This window comes from Electrophorus electricus, chromosome 18, assembly GCF_013358815.1.
Source record: "Electrophorus electricus isolate fEleEle1 chromosome 18, fEleEle1.pri, whole genome shotgun sequence".
NCBI lineage: Eukaryota > Metazoa > Chordata > Actinopteri > Gymnotiformes > Gymnotidae > Electrophorus > Electrophorus electricus.
Genome location: NC_049552.1, coordinates 5,041,690 through 5,062,541, shown reverse-complemented (window position 1 = coordinate 5,062,541; position 20,852 = coordinate 5,041,690). Strand labels below are relative to the sequence as shown.

Sequence of the window (20,852 nt, the reverse complement as noted above, 5' to 3'; positions counted from 1 at the left end):
GCTGCGTGAGCCTGCCGGCGTCCCGCTCGGCCACTAGCGGCCTGGGCTGCAGCTCGTCCGACGGCTCGCACATCTCGCCGTCCCGCAGGTTGGGGTTGGACTTGCTCTTGCTGACACGTGGCGTGTGGACGCTGACGGAGGCGGCCGAGCGCCGTTGGCCGTTGGACGGGCCCTGGCTGTCCACGAGGTCCCTGGGGGCCGGTCGGATGCACGTCAGGCTCTTCCTGGCCAGGTTGGGCAGCGAGAGGTCAATCACGGTGTCATTGGAGGAGATGCTTGAAGAGGAGGACACACTGTCGCGGTGGCTCCCCGCCTCCAGCTTGATCCAGAGGCGATCGTTCAGCGTGGCGTCGATGGAGACCTCGGGCACGGCAGAGTGCTCGTCTGCCGGGCACGGCACCCTCGAATGGCCGTTGGTCTCGGTTCTTTGGACGGGAGGCCCGGACTCAGACCGCAAGCCTCGAACCGCTTCCCCGTCGTACAAGGTCTTCAGAGTCTCGACCCGGGCAGGCGGATATGCATCCAGCTCTAAAGTCTGTCCAGTCTCACCATTTATGCCAGCGGCAGAGGGTTTCGACGTATTTCTTTCTGCCTGCTCTGATATAAGGGCCTTATTGCTCCCAACATCAAAGTAACTCATGGACAGGGAAGAGTCGCTGTGCTTCTCCTCACTGCCGACGTTGGCGGGGAGACCCTGGAGGGGGGTGGTCAAGTGCGTAGTGTCCTCGTTCGCGTGTACAGGGCTACGGCAGTCCTCCCCTGAAGCGGCTGTTATTGCTGTGGATGGCGGACACAAATTGACGGAGTGACAGTGGCAATGCGGCAAGGGACCGACTGGACTGCATGTGGACGTCAAAGGAACCTGATTTTCTTCAGCAATGGATTCCAAGTCGTGTGGGGATGGAGTGAGCCCCCGCACGGGGGAAGGGTCTGCAGGAACGAGACAAGCAGACAAGATCTCAGTCGCAGTAGTAAAGACATCTCTGCATGAAATACAAGCAGGACGAGCCGCTGAACTCAAATGCGCAAAAACACGTCAGCCAGCCGAAACATGAATCCTAGGAATTCAAATATGCAGTGCAAAATCTCACAGTCCACGTGTATGACATAATGGCTGACACGCGTATAACGAACAGTGGACAGACACAGATGCGTATTAAACATGCAGCATGCCTTCACGTTCATTCACACACTTTGTTTTGTCTTTGTTTCGTATCTGGTATAAACACTTTTATCAAGGCGAGGACGACTTTGAAAGCAGACGATGAACGAGAGAGACGACACATGCGGAAGAAAGATGTGATCACAAAAAGGTCAGTTTACCTGGCTGTGACCAGCCCGTCAGTTTTGCACTAAGGACAAAGAGCATGCAAGAAGAAAGGAACAAAGGCAGAAAGAAAACATCAGAAGAATACATTTTAGCCGGGTGGGTTTTCGGAGCAGATCTGATTTTATCATGGTAGAACTGCAGATGTTGCAGGCAACTAGGTAATGTATTATCTAATGAACCGTTCTGCAGGAGGGGAGGCATACAGTAAAGATTATAGCAGAGACCCAGTCTGAAGATATGGATAAGCCATGACAGTCATGGGAATATGGGAAATTTAAACACTTTTCTTGTTGGGATGTGGGTTGCAACACAACCGCTCCTCATCGAGTCCCAAGGCGAAGTCCGGTGATGTATGTTGCACAAAGCTGAACTGACTCAGTGGTTTGAAACCAGATAGACAGAATTATAAGATGATAGTTTTTCCTCTTCTAAATATTACATTCGGGAATTAAGAACTAACTAACAAGCTACAAAAATGTTTTCTATAAATAAACCTTTCATGTCCCCACATCAATCCTACAATAAAACACAATTGTTATTAATTAAATGTTTTTATGATTACGTGCATTATGACAAGTAACAACTTACAGAAACCATTCTACATGTACTCTACATGCACTGTGACTACTGAATACTCACAGTGCTGGACTGCACGGAAAAATATGAAAAGTAACTTTGTACTCCCACAGAAAAAAACCACTAGGCTTTCCAGCACTGTCCCTAGTGCCCCCAGCAGCTGGGCTGCATTAGCCAAAGGGAGGGAACTTAAAGAGAGTAGCGCAACTCTACTAAAGTCTACATAATGTCAATTCTGTAGCATCTAGTTAGGAAGAAAACCACAGTAAACTGCAGAAAGTCTGACTAGTTTGTAATATTTCAAATAATGTGGTGCTTAAAGCATCATCTTTCATGAGCAAAATGATTTGATCACACTTACGTTCTCTACTGTAACATAAGCAAGGTTTAATCACACAGCCATTTCTGAGTTAGTGGACATCTTTTGTTGATATTGTAAAGTGGGGTTTTATCTGCACTTTACCACCTTTCGTCAGCAACGCCTGGATCATCAGATAAAATCATGGCAAAAATGGGATTTTACATGGGGGAAAAGTGAAAACAAGATTTAACCTGTTACAGGTAAAACAATACTTTTAAAAAGGATCAGTAAGCACTAAGGACCTAAAAAGGAAGTTACTGGGAAGTCCAAACATACTAACAATATATCTGCTGGGATCTACTAAAGTGTCTACTAAAGGGGGTTCACCTAGGGCACTGGACTTAGGGCACTGGACCTAGAGCACTCAAGTTGATCTTGAAAGATTCATCCAGGGAAGTGCCATGATCTTACCGGCGAAGAACAAAGGGGACTTGCAGCGAATCTCGTCCAATTTCTGGGCGAACAGGGCATTCATTTCTCGCTGCAGCGTTCCCGCCGCATGCTTCCGGCTGTCCATCACGTGCGCCGGAATAACGAGAGGAAGATCCAGACTTTCCAGGCTGCTGCAGCCGCTCCAGTTGCTCTGGGAGCTGACCGACCTACAGTGGCTGCCAGAGCTGAGTGGGGGGCCCTGCCTGCATAAGCCAGCGTCCCTGCATGAGGCGTCCAGTCTGGGGTGGGTTGGTGCACCCGGGACCTGCCTAGCCTTCGATCTAGACCTGGGCAATGGCTCGGGTTCGGAGGACTGAACCTCGGTATCGGCTTCGAGCTCAGGTTGCTCTGCCTGTTCGGGTTGTGTCAAGGCTAGAGGCGTGGAGCCAGCCTCTGGATGGACTTGTTGGGGTGTTTTAGGAGAGCAAGAGGCCCTGCCTGGCCCAGGAGGAGTCGGGTTGCATGTCACCTTCACCTCCAGCTCAGGATTCTCCTTCAACGCGATGACACATTGGACGCAGTCGGAAGTAAACCCTACTCGTGCGGAAGCGCCGACGGTAACACGGGTAAGAACTGCCTTCTTTTCTGCCGGTGGGTCCCGTGACCTGGACTGAGTCGCTGTCTTCAGAGGCTCGCTCATGGCCCCTTGGTCGCGCGATGGTTCCGCCCAAGGCTGGGGGCGGAGTAACGCAGCCTTACCTTTACCGTTGTCCGGCTGGAGCTGCCCATCGGTGCCGTGCTCCCACGATCGCGCCGCTCCTGTAACCGCCGTAACCGTAGCCGCCGTGGCCGTGTCCGCCACAGCTGCCGAGGCAGCGTCCCTGCTGGGGTGGGCGTCTGGAGCCTCCTCCAACTCGCACTCCTCACTGGCGCCCTCTGAGCTGCAGTCTTTGGTGTCGATGGAGATCTCAGGGAAGCCGCGCTTGGCCTTGGGCTGGCCCTTGGTGGGCGCGCTGGCCGTGCGGCGAAGCAGGTGGGCACCAAAGGCGGCCTTACGGCCGCGTAGCACAGCAGCATGGCTGTCTAGAGAAGCCTGCTTTGGGTTTCTGTGGAACAGCCCTTTTATTCCGCTGGCCGGCCGTGCCTGCGAATGGAATGGCGGGAAAGCAGCATGAGGGTCGGTAGACTGAAGGGATCAGCAAGAATCACTTGCAAAAAGCAGGCAGTGCCCAATAATGGAATGTTAGTGATTATGCAAATACAGTAATCATGCTGTAAATGCAAGTTAAAAATAAAAACTTTTAAATGTTAAAAACTGCCACAAAGTCTCAAAATAGCCAGTTAACCATGTTAGGCTTGAACATAATGCAACTAATATTGGGGCCATCCCCAATAACGTATAGTTAAATATAATTAAATAATAGCTACTATACTGTTAGACCAAAATTCCAGGTACCATATGAAATGATCAAGAGACTTCAAATAGTTAAAACATAATATAAAATGTAGCTTACTGGTTTTTTTTTTAAATCAGACTTTATGAGTTGAAAGCAACATTATATAAATACAAGCAAGGCACTTATCAGCTAGTTGTCACTGCCCCGCCTTTATATTGCTGTTCTCTACTGGCTTCAACTACTCATCTGCAACATTACCACTGCTGGACGAAATATTCCTTTTTTTTCTCAGATAGACTAGCCACGACAGGAGGACGGACAACAATACATGTGCATAACTTGGTCAAATGTGCAACTACACCGGCCCGGTGCAAGTTGACACACATGTCGGACACGTACTCAGCCGAGTGTGAACACAGAGCTGTTTAAGCAGATATGGAGGAGGCACACCAGGGTGGAAATGTAATGAAGTGGGAAATTCACAAATACGTTGCACGAAAAATGACACTGGGTTATTGCTTGTGCGTCACATCGGAAACGTCCATCTGATTTAACCCAGAACAATATCGAGGTACTACATTTAATTAATGAGCTGGTTACCTGAATCATAGGTCAGCCTTATTTTGTTCTAATATCAAAGGGGGCATGCAAACAATACATTCAGCTTACTGTATCTTTTGCAAAGCTTCGCACCCAATGTCATTTCATGAACTATGTAAAAGTAGATCCATGTGGAATGTCCTTAATATAATATACCATCAGCAAATGGGATACACATAAAAGCATACAGACAAAAGCATACAAAGAGTAATAGCTGGAACACCAAGATTCCAAAGAGCACAGAAGTGAGCTCTACTAATCTAAGAAACGCAACGTATCAGTTTGGCAATTTCCGGCAGCACAACAACACTAAATAGACTAAATAGATTCGGGAACAGATAATTAACCCACATAATAAAAAACAGCCAGCCGAACTGAATACAGAGAAGCAGAATACAGGAAAGAGTACCTGCTAAGCTCTGGCTCTTCATCGTCAACAAAACAACCGACCATGAGTGACTAAGGTTCATCCGACGTCCTTTCTAAGATTACAGGCATGGGTACGGTGTGCCCACGCCCATCAGCCGGGTCGGACGGAATAGCCAGATATTGCAAAACAGGACGTTCAAGGCCGTATTGCAGATTGAGAATCTCCTGAGTGAGGTGAAATTGGAGGAGGAGCTGTCGCCCCTGGAACGCGGCTTCTGTAAAGCCCCCCACCCCCACCCAGCCCCACCCAGCCCTGGTGCCTACCGCTGCCCTCCACAGCAGAGGGGGAACCGGGACACTGGATCTGCTTAGGGGTCAAATGAGAAAGCTGGCGAGCTAATAGGCAGTGGTCATCATGGCACAACCCATCTCTGCGTGAGTTGGCAAGGTTGGATGCTGGTGCATGAGGCCAGGCTCGGTCACGTGCTCGCGAGGGGCGCGAGCACGGCGGAGGTGGGGAGGCGGACATATGGCACATGCAGAGGGTGCTGATTGCGTCTCACTACACCTGAAAGTCTGAGTGACAGCATCGGGGCTCCTAACAAATTCCTGCCTCTAAACACAGCTTTTCGACTAAGGAGGTTGCACTGAAAGCACAAAGAGAAAGAGACAGAGAGAGCGGTCAGAGAGAGAGGGAGAGAGAGAGAGAGGGAGAGAGGGAGAGAGAGGCAAGGAAAGACTATACAAAGAGAGATAGAAAACTATACAAAACACACATCTGTAATCATCACAGTATCATGGAGACAGTCTATGAAAAATGACATGAAATAATTAACAACATAGAGGTGAATGGTTTTTTATAAGATAGCACCTCAAAATGTTCAAATATCTATTCTATCAGGCTTAATTCCTGAAAACCACAAATTTCAACATGATAATGTAGAACAGCCACAATGTGCTAATGTTGAGAATGTATAACGATTAAGATGGACCAAACAAGCAGTTACCCGCTAAGGTGCCTGTTTACCCAAGACAATCAGATAAGCAGAAAGTACATATTGCATTACATACCAGAATAAAACCTACTTCTGTTCCGGCATACTCATTCTTTCTTGCCTCATACCTACGTCAACGAACGTCTGAATTTAGAAGTTAACTTCTTTACTCCCTTCAAAGCGACTGTAGAACTTTTAGAAAATATAACCTCCCCAGACAAGAAAATAAAGGAAAAAGGGCAAAGCACTGATATTTTATAAACACAAAACCTGAGGATGGGAATAGTGGTGCAAAAACCTAGACTGCCTCACCAGGAGAGCGATAACCAAGGAAGGCTGTGCTTCCTCATAGAGGCCAGGGCACCTACCTTACCAGTGATGTCATTCAGAGCCACATGGACAAAGATGGATGCTTCTTCCATTCCCTCCAGATACACGTGACGGTAACCTGCACGGTGAAAATTTATCCGGCATCGTCAGGTACTGAAGCGGTTAGAGTCACTGAAATTCCACTGCGTTACAAAGCGGGTGGTGATGACACTTAAAGAGGGAAGGGGTCTGTTTCCAGGCAGGAAATGAGCGCCAAAGTCTAGCTGGAAGGGAGACCTGGCTACCTGGCATCATGCTGTTAAAGGCGATGGTCCTCTGGCCGATGAAGTCCTGGCCAATGGGGTCGTGATCCCAGACTAGGAAGCGCACGAGTGTAATCTCTGGCATTTGCACAGTAAAGACCAGGGTTTCCTCCCACATGGGGTTGAATCCTGAGAGAGAGAGCGAGAGAGAGAAAGAGACAGTGAGAGAGTAGAAGGGGAAAGTGTTAGTAAACGGCATACACGATTTTTAAGAATTCATGAATTATTAAGACGATTAGAGCCAGAGTGATGCAGTTCAGTGGTGCCAGCCTCATGCATAATATATAACACACAGACACACACAGACACACGCACACACACACAATTTGATACTACACAGCATGAAGCACCAGCCCCTGAAACGCCAGACATAATGGCTGAGCCTGAACGGGTGCTTGCTGGGCTCCAGAGGTCAGCCACCACCTGCGCGGCACGTGAAACCCCTCTGACCCATGACCGCCACTCACCGTTGTCATCAACCACTCGGGTCTGCTCCTTGCAACAGTCCACAGGCAAGCCAATGATCTCCACTTCCACGAAGGGGTCTATGATCTACACAACATAGATTATATATATGTATATAAATAAATAAATATATGCTTATATATGTATATTCACGCCATTGTTTATTAAATGCAGCAGTAGAAGAATCAGCAGTGTGTGCAGCACCACCACCTCCATCATATCCCCAGGCCGAACAGGGCCGAAGCCCCTTTAGGGCGTGAAGGCCACGGACCCTGTGGGGCGAGCTCCAGTTTCTGGGGTCATCCCACGGGGTCCAAGCACCACTCTTATAAGGGAGGAAGGCTTAAAGTGGGCACAGGTATAAAACTGTCGCAGGGGAATGATCTGGGCTGTGTTGTGTTCGGTTAGGGTCTAATACTGATTAGACAGCTCGGTAATTATGGACGGAGCAGACGGACTGTGGGAAGGGCGTGGCCAAACATTTGTCTGTTTAGTATCAGATATTATTGAGAGGGGCTGGTAATATGGGTGGGCTTAACTGGTACGAACCAGCATTGTGTTGGGGGCTCCATTGTCAAGTTGAGAAGCTTAGTGACACATCACCAACACGGACCCCAGAAGCCCCCCAAAGGGGTTGAGGATACATTACAGCAGAATTCAAGATTTTTCTATTGGAAACAATAGGAGAAGTGTGAAAAACCCCATTTTTCCATGAAAGAAGGAGACACTCTCTTACATGCTGCAGTCAATATATAGTGGTTATGAGCCACTGGGAACTGAGAGCAGGAGGACTCCCAGAATGCTTCTCTGCAGATTGTATTTAGCTTCAAAATGAATGTTCTACATTGTGCTGAAAACCTCCCCTTTTGCCCCACCTAGTCTGTCTTTGGCCTGTTATTGGTAAACAATCGTGGTCTCATTGGTAAGAAAGGGTACTTTGTGATTCTTCTTCGCCGTCGATGCTACAACGTCTGCGTGCGTACGTATAAATGTATGCTGGGGAAAAAGGGAGAGAGAGAGAGAGGGAGAAGGGAACAGACGGGACAGGGAAAGGATTCCAGGCATGGCTGGTTTTCCCGCTCCAGCCGCAGTGCACACCTCTCCGCGGTCTCCCAGCATGGAGTCCTTGGGTTTGGGCAGCTGCTGCCCGCTGATTAATTTCAGCACCAGCTGCTTCCTCATCTGCCCAGGCCGCGGGTCCTCCAGCATCGGGCTAAAGGAGCCTGACGGCAGGTTGAAACAATGAGAGAAAGCAAGACAGAGGTCACGTTCCCATTTAAAGCATATTAGCAACAGAACCCTGACCTACATTGCTTAAGGGGAAGCAGTTATGACACCTTTTCTTTGGATACTGGTGGCACAGTGGTAGATAGTGGCAAAGTTAGTGGTAAATAGTAGCAAACCTATAAGTGTTAACTTATAGAAAGTTCAAGTTGAGGTTTTACTGACGTTCCTCTGGGTATATGAAGTGAGATGTCATTTCTTCCACATCACGCAGTACAGCAGCGTAATACACTGGAGTACAAAGTGTGAATGCACAATACAACCGTGCAAGAAGTGTGCAGAAGATGCAGGAAATACAATAAGTCTTGAGTGTTGATGGGCCAGATGGTGATGGATTGAGTCTGGTTTAGTCCAGGCAGGCATTGGGGGGTGGGGTTGGACACCAGTGAGTTAGGTCTGATTGCCTCTGGGAAGAATCTGATATTGAAGCGGTCATAATTTCATCATTTTCATTTGATAAAGTTAATGTGTAGAAATTCGTAGAGCAATGTGGTGCGCAGAATCTAAACTAAACCTAATCTCATGGAGAGAAATGGCGTTTATTCGCAAGCCGCGCTCTATCCTCACCTTCACACATGCACTCGGGCTTGAGGACATAGCCGCAGTTGCCGTTGCTGTAGAACTTGGCCCTGTTCATCTGAAGGACCCGGCCCTCGGACTGGTAGTTTAAAGCCACTGCACACACACACACACACACACACACACACACACACACACACACACACACACACACACACACACAGAGAATGCTTTACGTGACCTCTATAGTACCTGCTTTTCATACCAATATGCTTGTGTTACAAATGCGTTTACACTATAAAAGACACTATAGAGTGTAACTGATTAATTTACTTAATTGATCTCTTTCCACCTGCACGCCACCCGTGCCACTCCTTAAATCCTATTTTACCGACTGTAAACGCCCATCAAATACACCCGGCAGCAACCCTGGCAGTGTGGAATCACAATGGTCACTAACTCTGTTCCTGGACATCTACGTTCCTGCAGAGTTCAGCTGCTGCCTGGAACTACTCATCCAGCCAATCAGGATGTTCCGCACGCACTAATGAGCAAGCTGAACAGAAACGAGGTCTCCAAGAAGAGCATTTAGCGACCACCTCCCCGGGCTGTTTCTGTCCTCTCGGTCCCGAGGCACATCGGGCTGGGGTGCGGACGTACCCAGGTGGCAGCCGGCGTTCCAGAAGGGCTGCGGGTTGAAGTTGCTGGAGTCGACACGGTAGGGCGAGGGGTAGATGCGCGAAAGCTGCCGTTGGTTGAAGCGCACGAGGTGGGTGGGCCTTTGCTGTAGCAGCTGTTGAGCCTTGGTCTCGCTCAGCGAGGACACCAGCCAGCTGGTCCCACCTACAAGCCACAAGGTAAATACAGTGTCAGAGTACAAAGGACACACGCCTGCCACATGCCTGTCACATGTCTGCCAAATGCCTGTCACATGCCTATTACATGTAAAGCTTTCTGGAGGGGATGAGAAGATGCAGCTTCAATAACTAACATAATGTGAATTTTTTATGTGATACATAAGTGTGATTTGTGAATTTGATGTGTGAATGTGATATATGATGTGTGATTGTGATGTGTGAATGTGGTGTTTGAATGTGATGTATAATGAATGATGTGTGATATGTGAATGTGATGTATGATGTATGATGTGTGACATGTGAATGTGATGTATGTGTGATATGTGAATGTGATGCATGATGTATGATGTGCGATATGTGATGTATGATGTATAATGTATGATGTTTGATGTATGATGTGTGATATGTGAATGTGATGTATGATGTATGATATGTGAATGTGATGTATGATGTATGTGTGATATGTGAATGTGATGTATGATGTGTGATATGTGAATGTGATGTATGATGTGTGATATGTGATGTATGATGTATAATGTATGATGTATGATGTGTGACATGTGAATGTGATGTATGTGTGATCTGTGAATGTGATGCATGATGTATGATGTGCGATATGTAATGTATGATGTATAATGTATGATGTTTGATGTATGACGTGTGATATGTGAATGTGATGTATGATGTATGACGTGTGATATGTGAATGTGATGTATGATGTATGTGATATGTGAATGTGATGTATGATGTGTGATATGTGATGTATGATGTATAATGTATTATGTATAATGTATGATGTGTAATATGTGAATGTGATGTATGACGTGTGATATGTGAATGTGATGTATAATGTATGACGTGTGATATGTGAATGTGATGTATGATGTATGACATGTGATATGTGAATGTGATGTATGGCGTATGATGTGTGATATGTGAATATGATATATGATGTGTGATATGTGATGTATGATGTATAATGTATAATGTATAATGTATGATGTATAATGTAGGATGTATGATGTGTGATATGTGAATGTGACGTATGACGTGTGATATGTGAATGTGATGTATGATGTATAATGTATGATGTATGATGTGTGATGTGTGATATGTGAATGTGATGTATGATATATGACGTGTGATATGTGATATGTGAATGTGATACTCTTCCTGTGGTATTTCCTCACCTTGGGTCTCCAGCTCCTGCATGGCCACAGATTTCGTGTATTTTACCAGGTCAGACAGAGCCCTGGACAGTTTCATGGTTTTCTTCCTTCTGCAGACACAACCCCAGTCGCTAAATACCAAAGCAGCACTGGCTTGCCATACACACACCACAGCCCCTCTGCGTATACACCCTCCTGCCGTGCGCCTCCTACCTGCTGTGGTGCGAGGGGGCTCGTGATGCGCTGCCTGAGCTCTCCTGATCTGTGTCTGTGTCCTCAAAGCTGGACACCTTCTTCAGCTTGCTCGACTTTTTCTACAGTGCCAGGAGACCACAGATCGGTGACTCGATGACTCAATGTGTGGGTGTGTGTGTGTGCATCAGAGAGGGAGACTGACCTTGCGTTTGGAGAAGCTGCCCATAAAGGATTTGGCCAACTTCTTGTTCGCGCTGGGGATGGCCTCGTCTCCCGTGTCTGTACTGTCTTCTCCTCTGCCCTGCAACCAAGACAGCAACGGGTCGTTGGAAGGGGTCCTTCATCCATCCTGCTCTCACCAGCACTTGCTTAAAATAAAATGACGGATGACGTGTGGTTGTATCCCTCGAGCAAACCAAAAGGTGGGAAATGTCCAAAATAAAAACGGCTCCCAGGTGAGAAAGATACAGAGATTTTGAGGCAATGTCCTTCGTCATGTAACGAGGTTCATGCAGGAGGTTAAAAGCAAGGTGGGCATCTTGTGCTATATACTTTAGCCACTAGGTGGCAGCATCAGTGCACACGCAGCTCTAGCTGTCGCCACGCTGGTGTCGCTGGAGTTGGCGGAGATTCTGCACTGTAATTCTGGGCAACAGTTCAGCCAAGGCTGATTCATTAAGAGTCGGAAGGGACAAATGACTTCCTCTACTAGGTAAGCCACACACCAGCGCTTGCATTTAAAAGTGGGAACAGGAACGGCCCGATGAGAAATCTCATTAGATGCAGTGAGTAAGGACGTAGAATCATGAAGTGGACAGTGAGAGTGCCAGACTACTTCTGAAGAGAAATCCAAAGGAGATCAACCGTCTAACAGATGGCAGCAGCTCCATCCTGAGCGTGCTGAAAGCTGCCCAGCCTCTCATGCCCCCCGAGCTGACCCTGAGCGGGGGGTGGGCGGGGGGGGTGGGTCCAGGGGAAAGGGGTGGGGCTGGGGGCGGGGTAACAAAAAAGACCCTCTTTTCATTACCATGCACTCCGGTTGGAATGCCACATCTCCCGATGCATCTTGAGTGACACCGAGGTCATCTTAATGACCCCAGTGGAAACTGGGAGCCACTGAGGTTTCACCAACATAATATGCTCATGCTACAACAGCAGTTATCTCCTCCGCCAGACCAAGGTAGCCGTTTATCTGTTGGACGGGGACTAAATCATACAGCAGAGCCCGAGTCTTCCCACGAGAGCAAACAAACGACTCAATCCTTCTCCCACCATTTTCTGCAATAGTCCGTCGGGGGTCTTGGGGAGGATACAGCTTTTGACCCACCTGCCCTGCGATATACAGTTGCTAGGAAGTCGCTACCTTTAAGACCTCGCTTTGGATCGTTTCACCGTCCGTGCTTAAATTCAAACAGGCCACGCAATGTATGCAACAGCAGAGGCCTTGCACTTTCAAAGAGAAAAACAACAATGAGAAAAGAGAAATACAAAAAAAAGAGGGAACAGAGGAGAGGGAGAGAGAGAGAGCGCACAGGGAGACGTCTGGTGGGAGCGTGCGATGGTTTCCTGGCTAACCTTCCCAGCAGCCTTCTCGCTGGGCTTGCCTGAGGGAGGCAGGGCCGCCAGGGTGAAGCTGTCCGGGTCTTCACGGTCCCGGATCTGAGACTCTTTCATCAGGCTGTCCAGCTTTTTTTTTGCAACGTTCTCCACATGCTTCCTGTTCATGGACGTCTGAGGGAAGGGAGAAACGGGTAAGCCAGGAGAGAGAGAGAGAGAGAGAGAGAGCCAGAGAGAGAGAGAGAGAGAGAGAGATAGATAGAAAGCATGAGGGAGAGTGATAAAGCGCAAGAGTGAGAGAGAGAGAGAGAGAGAGAGAGCCAGAGAGAGAGAGAGAGAGAGAGAGAGAGAGAGAGAGAGAGAGAGAAAGCATGAGGGAGAGTGATAAAGCGCAAGAGAGAGAGAGAGAGAGAGAGAACCAGAGAGAGTGAGAGAGAGAGAGAGAGAGAGAGAGAGAGAAAGAGAGAGATAGAAAGCATGAGGGAGAGTGATAAAGCGCAAGAGTGAGAGAGAGAGAGAGAGAGAGAGAGATAGAAAGCATGAGGGAGAGTGATAAAGCGCAAGAGTGAGAGAGAGAGAGAGAGAGAGCCAGAGAGTGAGAGAGAGAGAGAGAGAGAGAAAGAGAGAGATAGAAAGCATGAGGGAGAGTGATAAAGCGCAAGAGTGAGAGAGAGAGAGAGAAAGAGAGAGATAGAAAGCATGAGGGAGAGTGATAAAGCACGAGAGAGAGAGAGAGAGAGCCAGATAGAGTGAGAGAGAGAGAGAGATAGAAAGCATGAGGGAGAGTGATAAAGCACAAGAGTGAGAGAGAGAGAGAGAGAGAGAGAGAGTGAGAGGAAGAGAGAGAGCAAGAGTGAGATAGAAAGCATGAGGGAGAGTGATAAAACGCAAGAGTGAGAGAGAGAGAGAGAGAGAGAGCCAGAGAGAGTGAGAGAGAGAGAGAGCCAGAGAGAGTGAGAGAGAGAGAGAGAGAGAGAAAGAGAGAGAGAGATAGAAAGCATGAGGGAGAGTGATAAAGCGCAAGAGTGAGAGAGAGAGAGAGCCAGAGAGAGTGAGAGAGAGAGAGAGAGAGAGAGTGAGAGGAAGAGAGAGCAAGAGTGAGATAGATAGGTTGCAAAGGAGAGAGACTACAAAAAAGAATTAGTTTTTGCAGGGGTGGGCGTATGTGTGTCAGGAGATAATGGCATAATTGCATAATAATGCAATGGCAGCGCTGGGGTGGATTGACTCACCCTCTGCGTGTGTCACTCCTGAGCCAACCTCATACTTCTGAATGTGCAGGTACATAATGGCATTACACACTCCACTTCCAGGCTTCGGGTCAAAATGATTTCAATTTGAAATCACCCCAGCCAGCTGAGGGAGAACATCGCCTGGAGGGTATATTCACGAATGACACCAGCTCCCGTCTTTCCTCGACGACTCGGCTAGTGCTGTGTGTGTGCGTGTGTGTGTGTGTGTGTGTGTGAACGTGCTGATCTGTTGTGAGTGGCTCTCCAGAGCTGGGCAGAAAGCAGCTGAACTCTCCGTGATGATAGACTCACCTGACAAGAGCCTTGCTTCTGTGAGCTGGTTTGTTGAGCCACTGCAGAAGATATTGTTTCAGAACAAAGTTTTGCATGGGCTGTCAGAGCTTGGAGCCGTTAGCCGTCTGTTGTGTTTCAGTTCACAGAGTCCAAGCATCCAACCCCCCCCCCCCCCGCATGACAAAGCACCAAACTTGTCCACACATGTCAGATCCTATAGACATATACAGTTTGTGTTTTGGACCACATGGGCCAATCTAGTTTTACACAGCGCAGGAGACTTCTAGACTATAAACCGATATTTAAGTCATGATCTTGTGACCGAGCAGAAATGCACCAGGCAGGGATTGTGCTCATGAACCAATCAGTGCGTAGATTTTGGAATCTATGACTGACATATTAGATTAATGAGCTATGGTGAATCTGCCACCATAGTCAGATTACAGCAGAACACAGCTGAGCCATATGATCAATTCTGCCTCACATATGTCAGGACGACCTACAGGAAACATACAGTATTTTCCATATTTCCCATGGAACTGAGAATTATCATCACAGGAAAGATCTGCTAACACAATCATTTAAAAAAACCTCAAAAAATGATTCCATTTGGATTAAAGAGCTTCTCTATCTCATAACTGATTCAGGGTTCACTTAACAGCACACATGATTACCACTTCAATAGCAACCCAGCCATTGTCAGTATAAAAAAGAAACCCAAGGAAACAGTATTGTACCACACTTTATCACAGCTCTTAGAGACTCCTCAGAAGCTACATGCCTGGCTGCGTCTGAACGGAGCTGCAGACCAGCGAGACTCTCGTTCCCCTGTGAAATATTTACCACATTACACAGGGTCTTCCGGCTCAGACAAAAGAGTGGGAAACTGCAGGGGGGGGGGTCATGCGCGAGTTCGCTTTGAGCCACGTTTCAAAGAGAATGAGAAATTGACACAAAAGTAGAAGGTGAGGGAGCTTTCTGGAAAACTGCAGCTTATGTGCACGGAGGTGGATTCTATTATTGGCGTCACGCTGAACTGAGTAGTGGGAAGGTGTGAAAAATAAAGCAAGACAACCAAAGCTGTCTATGAAAAAAAAACAAAACAACAAAAAAACTAAACACAAAAAAACAACACTCCAGGTTTGTAAAAATATGTGTCCGCCACATAATTTCATGCCATACAGAGAACGTGAAACTTTGGATTTGCAAGCAGACAGGAAAAGCGATGGCTCTCTGGATTTTTAGGCAGGGACAGGATGAGCTGAAGGTGGGTCTCATCAAAAATGAACAGGTCTTAGGACTTAGTCTGTACTAAGAGCCCTGAGCGGTTATAAATATAACAGTAGTATGACTGAACCCAGAATAATGTACAATGCTTCTGGGTGGTCTCCTATCCCCTTAATGCCCTGCGTTCTGCTATATTAGTGTGATGCGAATGTCAGAAGTGCGCCATGCGTTAAATGAACGCGCTCGGACGTTGCTAAATGAACATTGTTCTTCATATTACGGCGACATGTTCGTCAGTGGAATTAGCATGATTAAGAAAGGCAGGGCAGCTTCTGCTTAAATGTAACGAAAGCAAGGAGGAGAGACAGAGAGCTTTCAGGAGGAACAGCGAGGCTGAGAAAGAAAGCAAGAGAGAGCGAGAGAGCGAGAGAGAGAGAGCATGCGAGGACATCTGAGGGGAACACTGGAAGAGCCCCAGGCCCTGCAGGGACGAGAGGCCACTCACATCTCCGTTCATCAGCTTGTAGTCATCCTCCATTTCGTCGGCGCTGTCCTCGTCCGACACATCGCCCTCCTCCGCATTCTCATCAATGTTGGTTGGCAACTTCTTGCCCTGCGCGGTACAACAGGTTCGGAGAACAATCGGAAATACATAGAGATGCACAAAAGGCAAACGCACGGAGGACGCTGGTCTGGGCATGAGCCAACGTCAGCGCACCGTCTCCAGCAGTGCAGATGCTCTCAAGACTGCAATGTTTTTGGGTAACTGGGCCATGCTTAATAATATCACAGCCCCCCTGACTTAGCCATATGTTACATAAGCAGCGAGGCAAATTTTAGATTTTGATGTTATATTTAGATGTTTCTGAAAAACATAAAGATCTCAAGAGAATGCACAGACCAAGCAGGCTTGAATTAAGGAACAGATCACAAATGCAGCACTTTTTAAAAAGCCTGATAAAGGGCAGCTGTGTCTTTCCTTGTCACACCTCCAATAACAGGTTAACCAAGCAGTCAAGCACTCAGACGTCCTCTCACTTCACAAATGAGGGGGATAATGAGGCTGCGCTGCCTCATCTCAGGTACCGGCGTACGAGACCTGGCAGGCTTGTCGGCTCGTCCACTCACTTGTTGGTGATTGCTTGATTGACATGTGCGTAACAGCCGACTTGAGCGCAACTAGGTGACACGGCGTGGCGGTGTGCGCTTACAAAAGGACAGAGAGGTCCAAGAAAAGCAGCGATCAATCCCACGCACGGTCTGTGGAGCCCTAGTGTCGGGAGCAATCGATTCGGAAGTGTTTTACAAGGTCAGGGGGTTGAAAGGTTGGAGCCATAACTCTCAGTGAATAAGAAGTGGGCAGGAGAGAGAGGCAGAGAGAGAGAGTGTGTGTGTGTGTGTGTGTGTGTGTGTGTGTGTGTGTGTGTGTGTGTGTGTGTGTGTGTGTGTGTGTGTGCGTGTGTGGTTTGATGCTTCACAGCATCAAACCACAAGGTGGTTTTCTATTTCCCTTTTTTGTCCACAACAGTGCTTGTTTCCAAAAGCATTTCTGGATTTGTACAAATCAAGCTCTGGGAACGTCATATCCCACAAAGCTCTAAGTCCTGCTCAGGGTTGTGAAATCTAATTTGTGTTTGGAAACAAAGTAGCAAGAAGCATTACCAATGGGCACAAATAGCTCACAAATTAGCACGAAACCCAGTGTGTGGTGTACACACTTCCTCCTCAGGGCCAAATCATAACAGAGCACATCTCCTGCCGTTTCTTGTCGTACTGTTTTGTTGGTGGCGTTTGCTGTACCAGCAGGCTGTGGGAAACCAAGCGTGACTAAGGCAAGCACGTTGGCTAAGCAAAAATGAAGCACCTGGCTATATGGCGCTTACATGTGGTTGTGCTAAAGTGCCGCCCTGGCCAGTACATGCGGCTCACGTGGCGCACGTTGGCTTCAGACCACCAGCTGGAGCGTTTCTTGCCGGCTCGCTGCCAAGTGATTTGTCAATATCATCCAATGGCCCAGTTTGTGCCTTGGGGCCAGCTCTCCAGTGGCCGACGGCACTTGGCTTCCAATTATAGCAGCCAGGTCCACGTCGTGCAGTTCCACCTCACGCTATGTGGCCTGATTTCCTGGATGCAAAGATCTCACAGGCTCGTGCAGGGAAGTTAATGGAAAGGGGTTGTTAAAGCGGCTCCGGGTATGTTGGGAAGGCTGTGCGGGACCCGGGAAGCAGCAGGCTGCAGCTCTACTCTGACCGTCGATGATCAATCTGGCGTAACAGACAGGCGCCTTAGACACTGCCTGCCCCAAGCGGAAGCATGAAACAGTCCTACACCTCCCCAAAACCTCAAATGGGTTTATATCTTAGGCTCTGTTCTAGTTAAAACGGTGTTATGAATGTCTACCAACACGAAAGGTGCTTCATGAATTTGCCTGTCAGAAATGTTTTCTCATCTCCCCCTAGCGTGGTGCTTTCTTTCTTTACTGACTCTAGCCACTAGGCTGACTGACTTGTCAGTTGGTTAGTTACAGCAAAAAGCCAAAAATATTTGACCTTGACAAGTATTTTGCCTTTGAGGGCTTCAGGCGAGGGCAGGAGCCCAGACTCCATAACGCTGATGGAGGACACGTCGAGCTTCTCATCCAGGATCTCCACCAGATACTGAGCCATCTTCTTCTGCTGAGGCACGCTGCAGTGGTTCTCGATAGACAGGATGACCGGATACCTATAGAGGGGAAACCAAAGGCACAAACAGCATGCATAGACGATCTGTAAAGAGAAAAGTCAGCAAAAGATGCAGTTTAGAACACCCACAAGTGGGAAATCCACAGTTTTATAAAAAGGGACGTCATGTCTTGTCATGCTTCTGATGAGAAAGTGAGCAAATAATCAAGCATCCGTCATATTTGAAAGAGAAACACAAGGGGCGTTACAAACTGATATATGTTGAACTAGCTGATGACCTGAAGTTAAACCCTAAAGTGGGCAAAATATGCCCGCATGTCAAAACGACCATGCTGATAGAGGTTGCCTAAAAATAGCACTTCATTAGCAACAACCTTGAGGAACCCTGGCTGGGTGCATCTTGATAGGATTATCACCTTTGGCAACAGTGGTGCTAATGAAAAAAGGGAAAAGTAACAAAGGATCATGTGCACGCACACACACACACACACACACACACACACACACACACACACACACACACACACACACACACACTCACACACACACACACACACACACACACACACACACACACACACACACACTCACACACACACACACACACTCACACACACACACACACTCACACACACACACACACACACACACACACTCACACACACACATACACACACACATACACACACACACACACACACACACACACACATACACACACACTCACACACACACACACACTCACACACACACACACACACACACACTCACACACACACATACACACACACACACACACACACACACACATACACACACACTCACACACTCACACACACACACACTCACACACACACACACTCACACACACACACACACACACTCACACACACACATACACACACACTCACACACACACACACTCACACACACACACACACACACACTCACACACACACATACACACACACTCACACACACTCACACACACACACACACACACACACACACACACACACACTCACACACACACACACACACACACACACACACACACACACACACACACACACACACACTCACACTCACACACACACACACACACACACACACACACACACACACACACACTCACACACACACACACACACACACACACACACACACACTCACACACACACACACGTGTGCTTATATGTGTGTGCAGATATACCCAAACTCTCACACCTATTTCTCACTGCATTGAGATATCAGATCTAATTAATCTAGGCATATGAATAATTCTGAAAGTCATAAATTCCATTTGCACTTACGGGTTCTTGACAAACGCGTATTTGTTGATGGTCTCGATGACGTCCTTGAAGAGGATCTTGGAGGTTAGGGTGTAGCCATGGTGTACTATTGGCTCCCCGTCCGGCCCATCCCAACAATCCACTGGACGATTTAGAAAAGCGGAAACCATTTGGCAACAATGTCAACAACGTGAAAGCAGCTTTTACAATGTCTTTCATTATTTAATCCCTTCTGTTATATCTTCAGCCCCTGTTCCTTCCATTTAGCATTAATGTTATGCTGAGACATTTCTGTTAATTTGATGCCATCCATTCAGTCGCTGGGAATGGAACTGACCTTCCACACATCTGCAGCCTGCCTGCAGCACCCAGGAGTACATGTCCACCCTGGACTGAGACATCAGCTGGTCTCCCATCAGATAGGTGTTGTGAGACGAGGCGATGAAGTAGTTACACAGAGGCTGGGTCATATCCTGGTTGACTTCATGGTGCTCGGGGTTAAAGATGTCCCCAGCTGGGCTGCGCATGTAATTCGTGAAACCTGGACAAGTGGAATACATCGGTGAAGTCTTTAAGCAACGGGACAGCTGTTCTTAGAGGTCAAAGGGTCAAGGCCAAATGCCTGTTCGGTTGCAGTTTAGCTTTGTAAGGCTGCCTGTGAATACCTGAATTATTAATACAGCAGCACAACTTTTCTCAGACTTGGCCATGGAGTATACGGGAACGTGCTTTGCTCTGGCGTGGTGAACGTGGCATGTGCTCTGGCATGGAATACACCACAAAGGCACATGCGCTGGCGTAGAGTACCCAAACGTAGCACGTGCTCAGGCGTAGAGTACCCCAGCTAGGCACGTGCTCTGGCATGGAGTACTCAAACGTGGCACATGTTCACGCCGTTCCTGCTCTAACACATTGGATTTGTAACTCTTAAGGTCATGATAATATGCTGATGAGCACAGTCAGGTGTGACTGTGAAAACATGCACAACGCAAGGACTTCAGCTGATGGGAATATTATGGGAAGAAAGAGCAATGCTTAATCAACCACAAATCAATTACTGGGGATTAGGGATGATCCAAATCCAAAAGAGTTTTCCATCTGCTAGAGGACTAGATGGACAGTTCAGACACAATGGTTAATACTCACCTGAAATAAAATAAGGGGTCACAAGCTAAAATTACATTTATATTAATTTATTTCCAGAGATTTCTCAATCTCATATGCATCTCTTTGCTTAATAGATGCTTTCTAAAGGAAAGAGTAGAATGCTATATGTCATCTTACCGTCAATACCTAGAACCCCCAGTGTCTGGTTTTCAGGACAAGGCTCAAATTTGGCAACAATTTCAAGGCAATGCTCTTTTGTGACTTTGGTCATCTGAAACAAATACAAATCCAAGATAATATTACAAATTAACAGCAGCAACAACAACAAAAAATCCAACAAC

At 47.5% G+C, this 20,852-nt stretch overlaps 1 protein-coding gene across 9 annotated transcripts in view; it reads right to left on the bottom strand.

Annotated features, from left to right (window-relative positions):
• Positions 1 to 871: 871 nt before the first annotated feature.
• The window catches only part of plch2a (phospholipase C, eta 2a), a 90,304-nt gene continuing 70,323 nt past the window's right edge, over positions 872 to 20,852 (bottom strand). For 6 of the 9 annotated variants that reach the window (XM_027011278.2, XM_027011282.2, XM_027011280.2 and 3 more), the window contains 18 exons: positions 20,689 to 20,782; positions 19,742 to 19,945; positions 19,426 to 19,546; positions 17,981 to 18,152; positions 15,937 to 16,044; positions 12,697 to 12,852; positions 11,324 to 11,422; positions 11,140 to 11,240; positions 10,948 to 11,036; positions 9,561 to 9,743; positions 8,949 to 9,056; positions 8,196 to 8,320; positions 7,100 to 7,184; positions 6,615 to 6,761; positions 6,369 to 6,448; positions 3,399 to 3,783; positions 1,324 to 1,352; positions 872 to 930 (listed from right to left, as the gene is read on the bottom strand). In XM_027011278.2, coding sequence (XP_026867079.2) covers positions 1,342 to 1,352; positions 3,399 to 3,783; positions 6,369 to 6,448; positions 6,615 to 6,761; positions 7,100 to 7,184; positions 8,196 to 8,320; positions 8,949 to 9,056; positions 9,561 to 9,743; positions 10,948 to 11,036; positions 11,140 to 11,240; positions 11,324 to 11,422; positions 12,697 to 12,852; positions 15,937 to 16,044; positions 17,981 to 18,152; positions 19,426 to 19,546; positions 19,742 to 19,945; positions 20,689 to 20,782 — 2,268 coding nt within the window. In that variant the 3' untranslated portion in view covers positions 872 to 930; positions 1,324 to 1,341. Of the gene's footprint in view, positions 931 to 1,323; positions 1,353 to 3,398; positions 3,784 to 5,573; positions 5,653 to 6,368; positions 6,449 to 6,614; positions 6,762 to 7,099; positions 7,185 to 8,195; positions 8,321 to 8,948; positions 9,057 to 9,560; positions 9,744 to 10,947; positions 11,037 to 11,139; positions 11,241 to 11,323; positions 11,423 to 12,696; positions 12,853 to 15,936; positions 16,045 to 17,980; positions 18,153 to 19,425; positions 19,547 to 19,741; positions 19,946 to 20,688; positions 20,783 to 20,852 lie in introns of those variants that run through there. The other 3 variants (XM_027011284.2, XM_027011285.2, XM_027011286.2) reach the window with 3 other exon arrangements.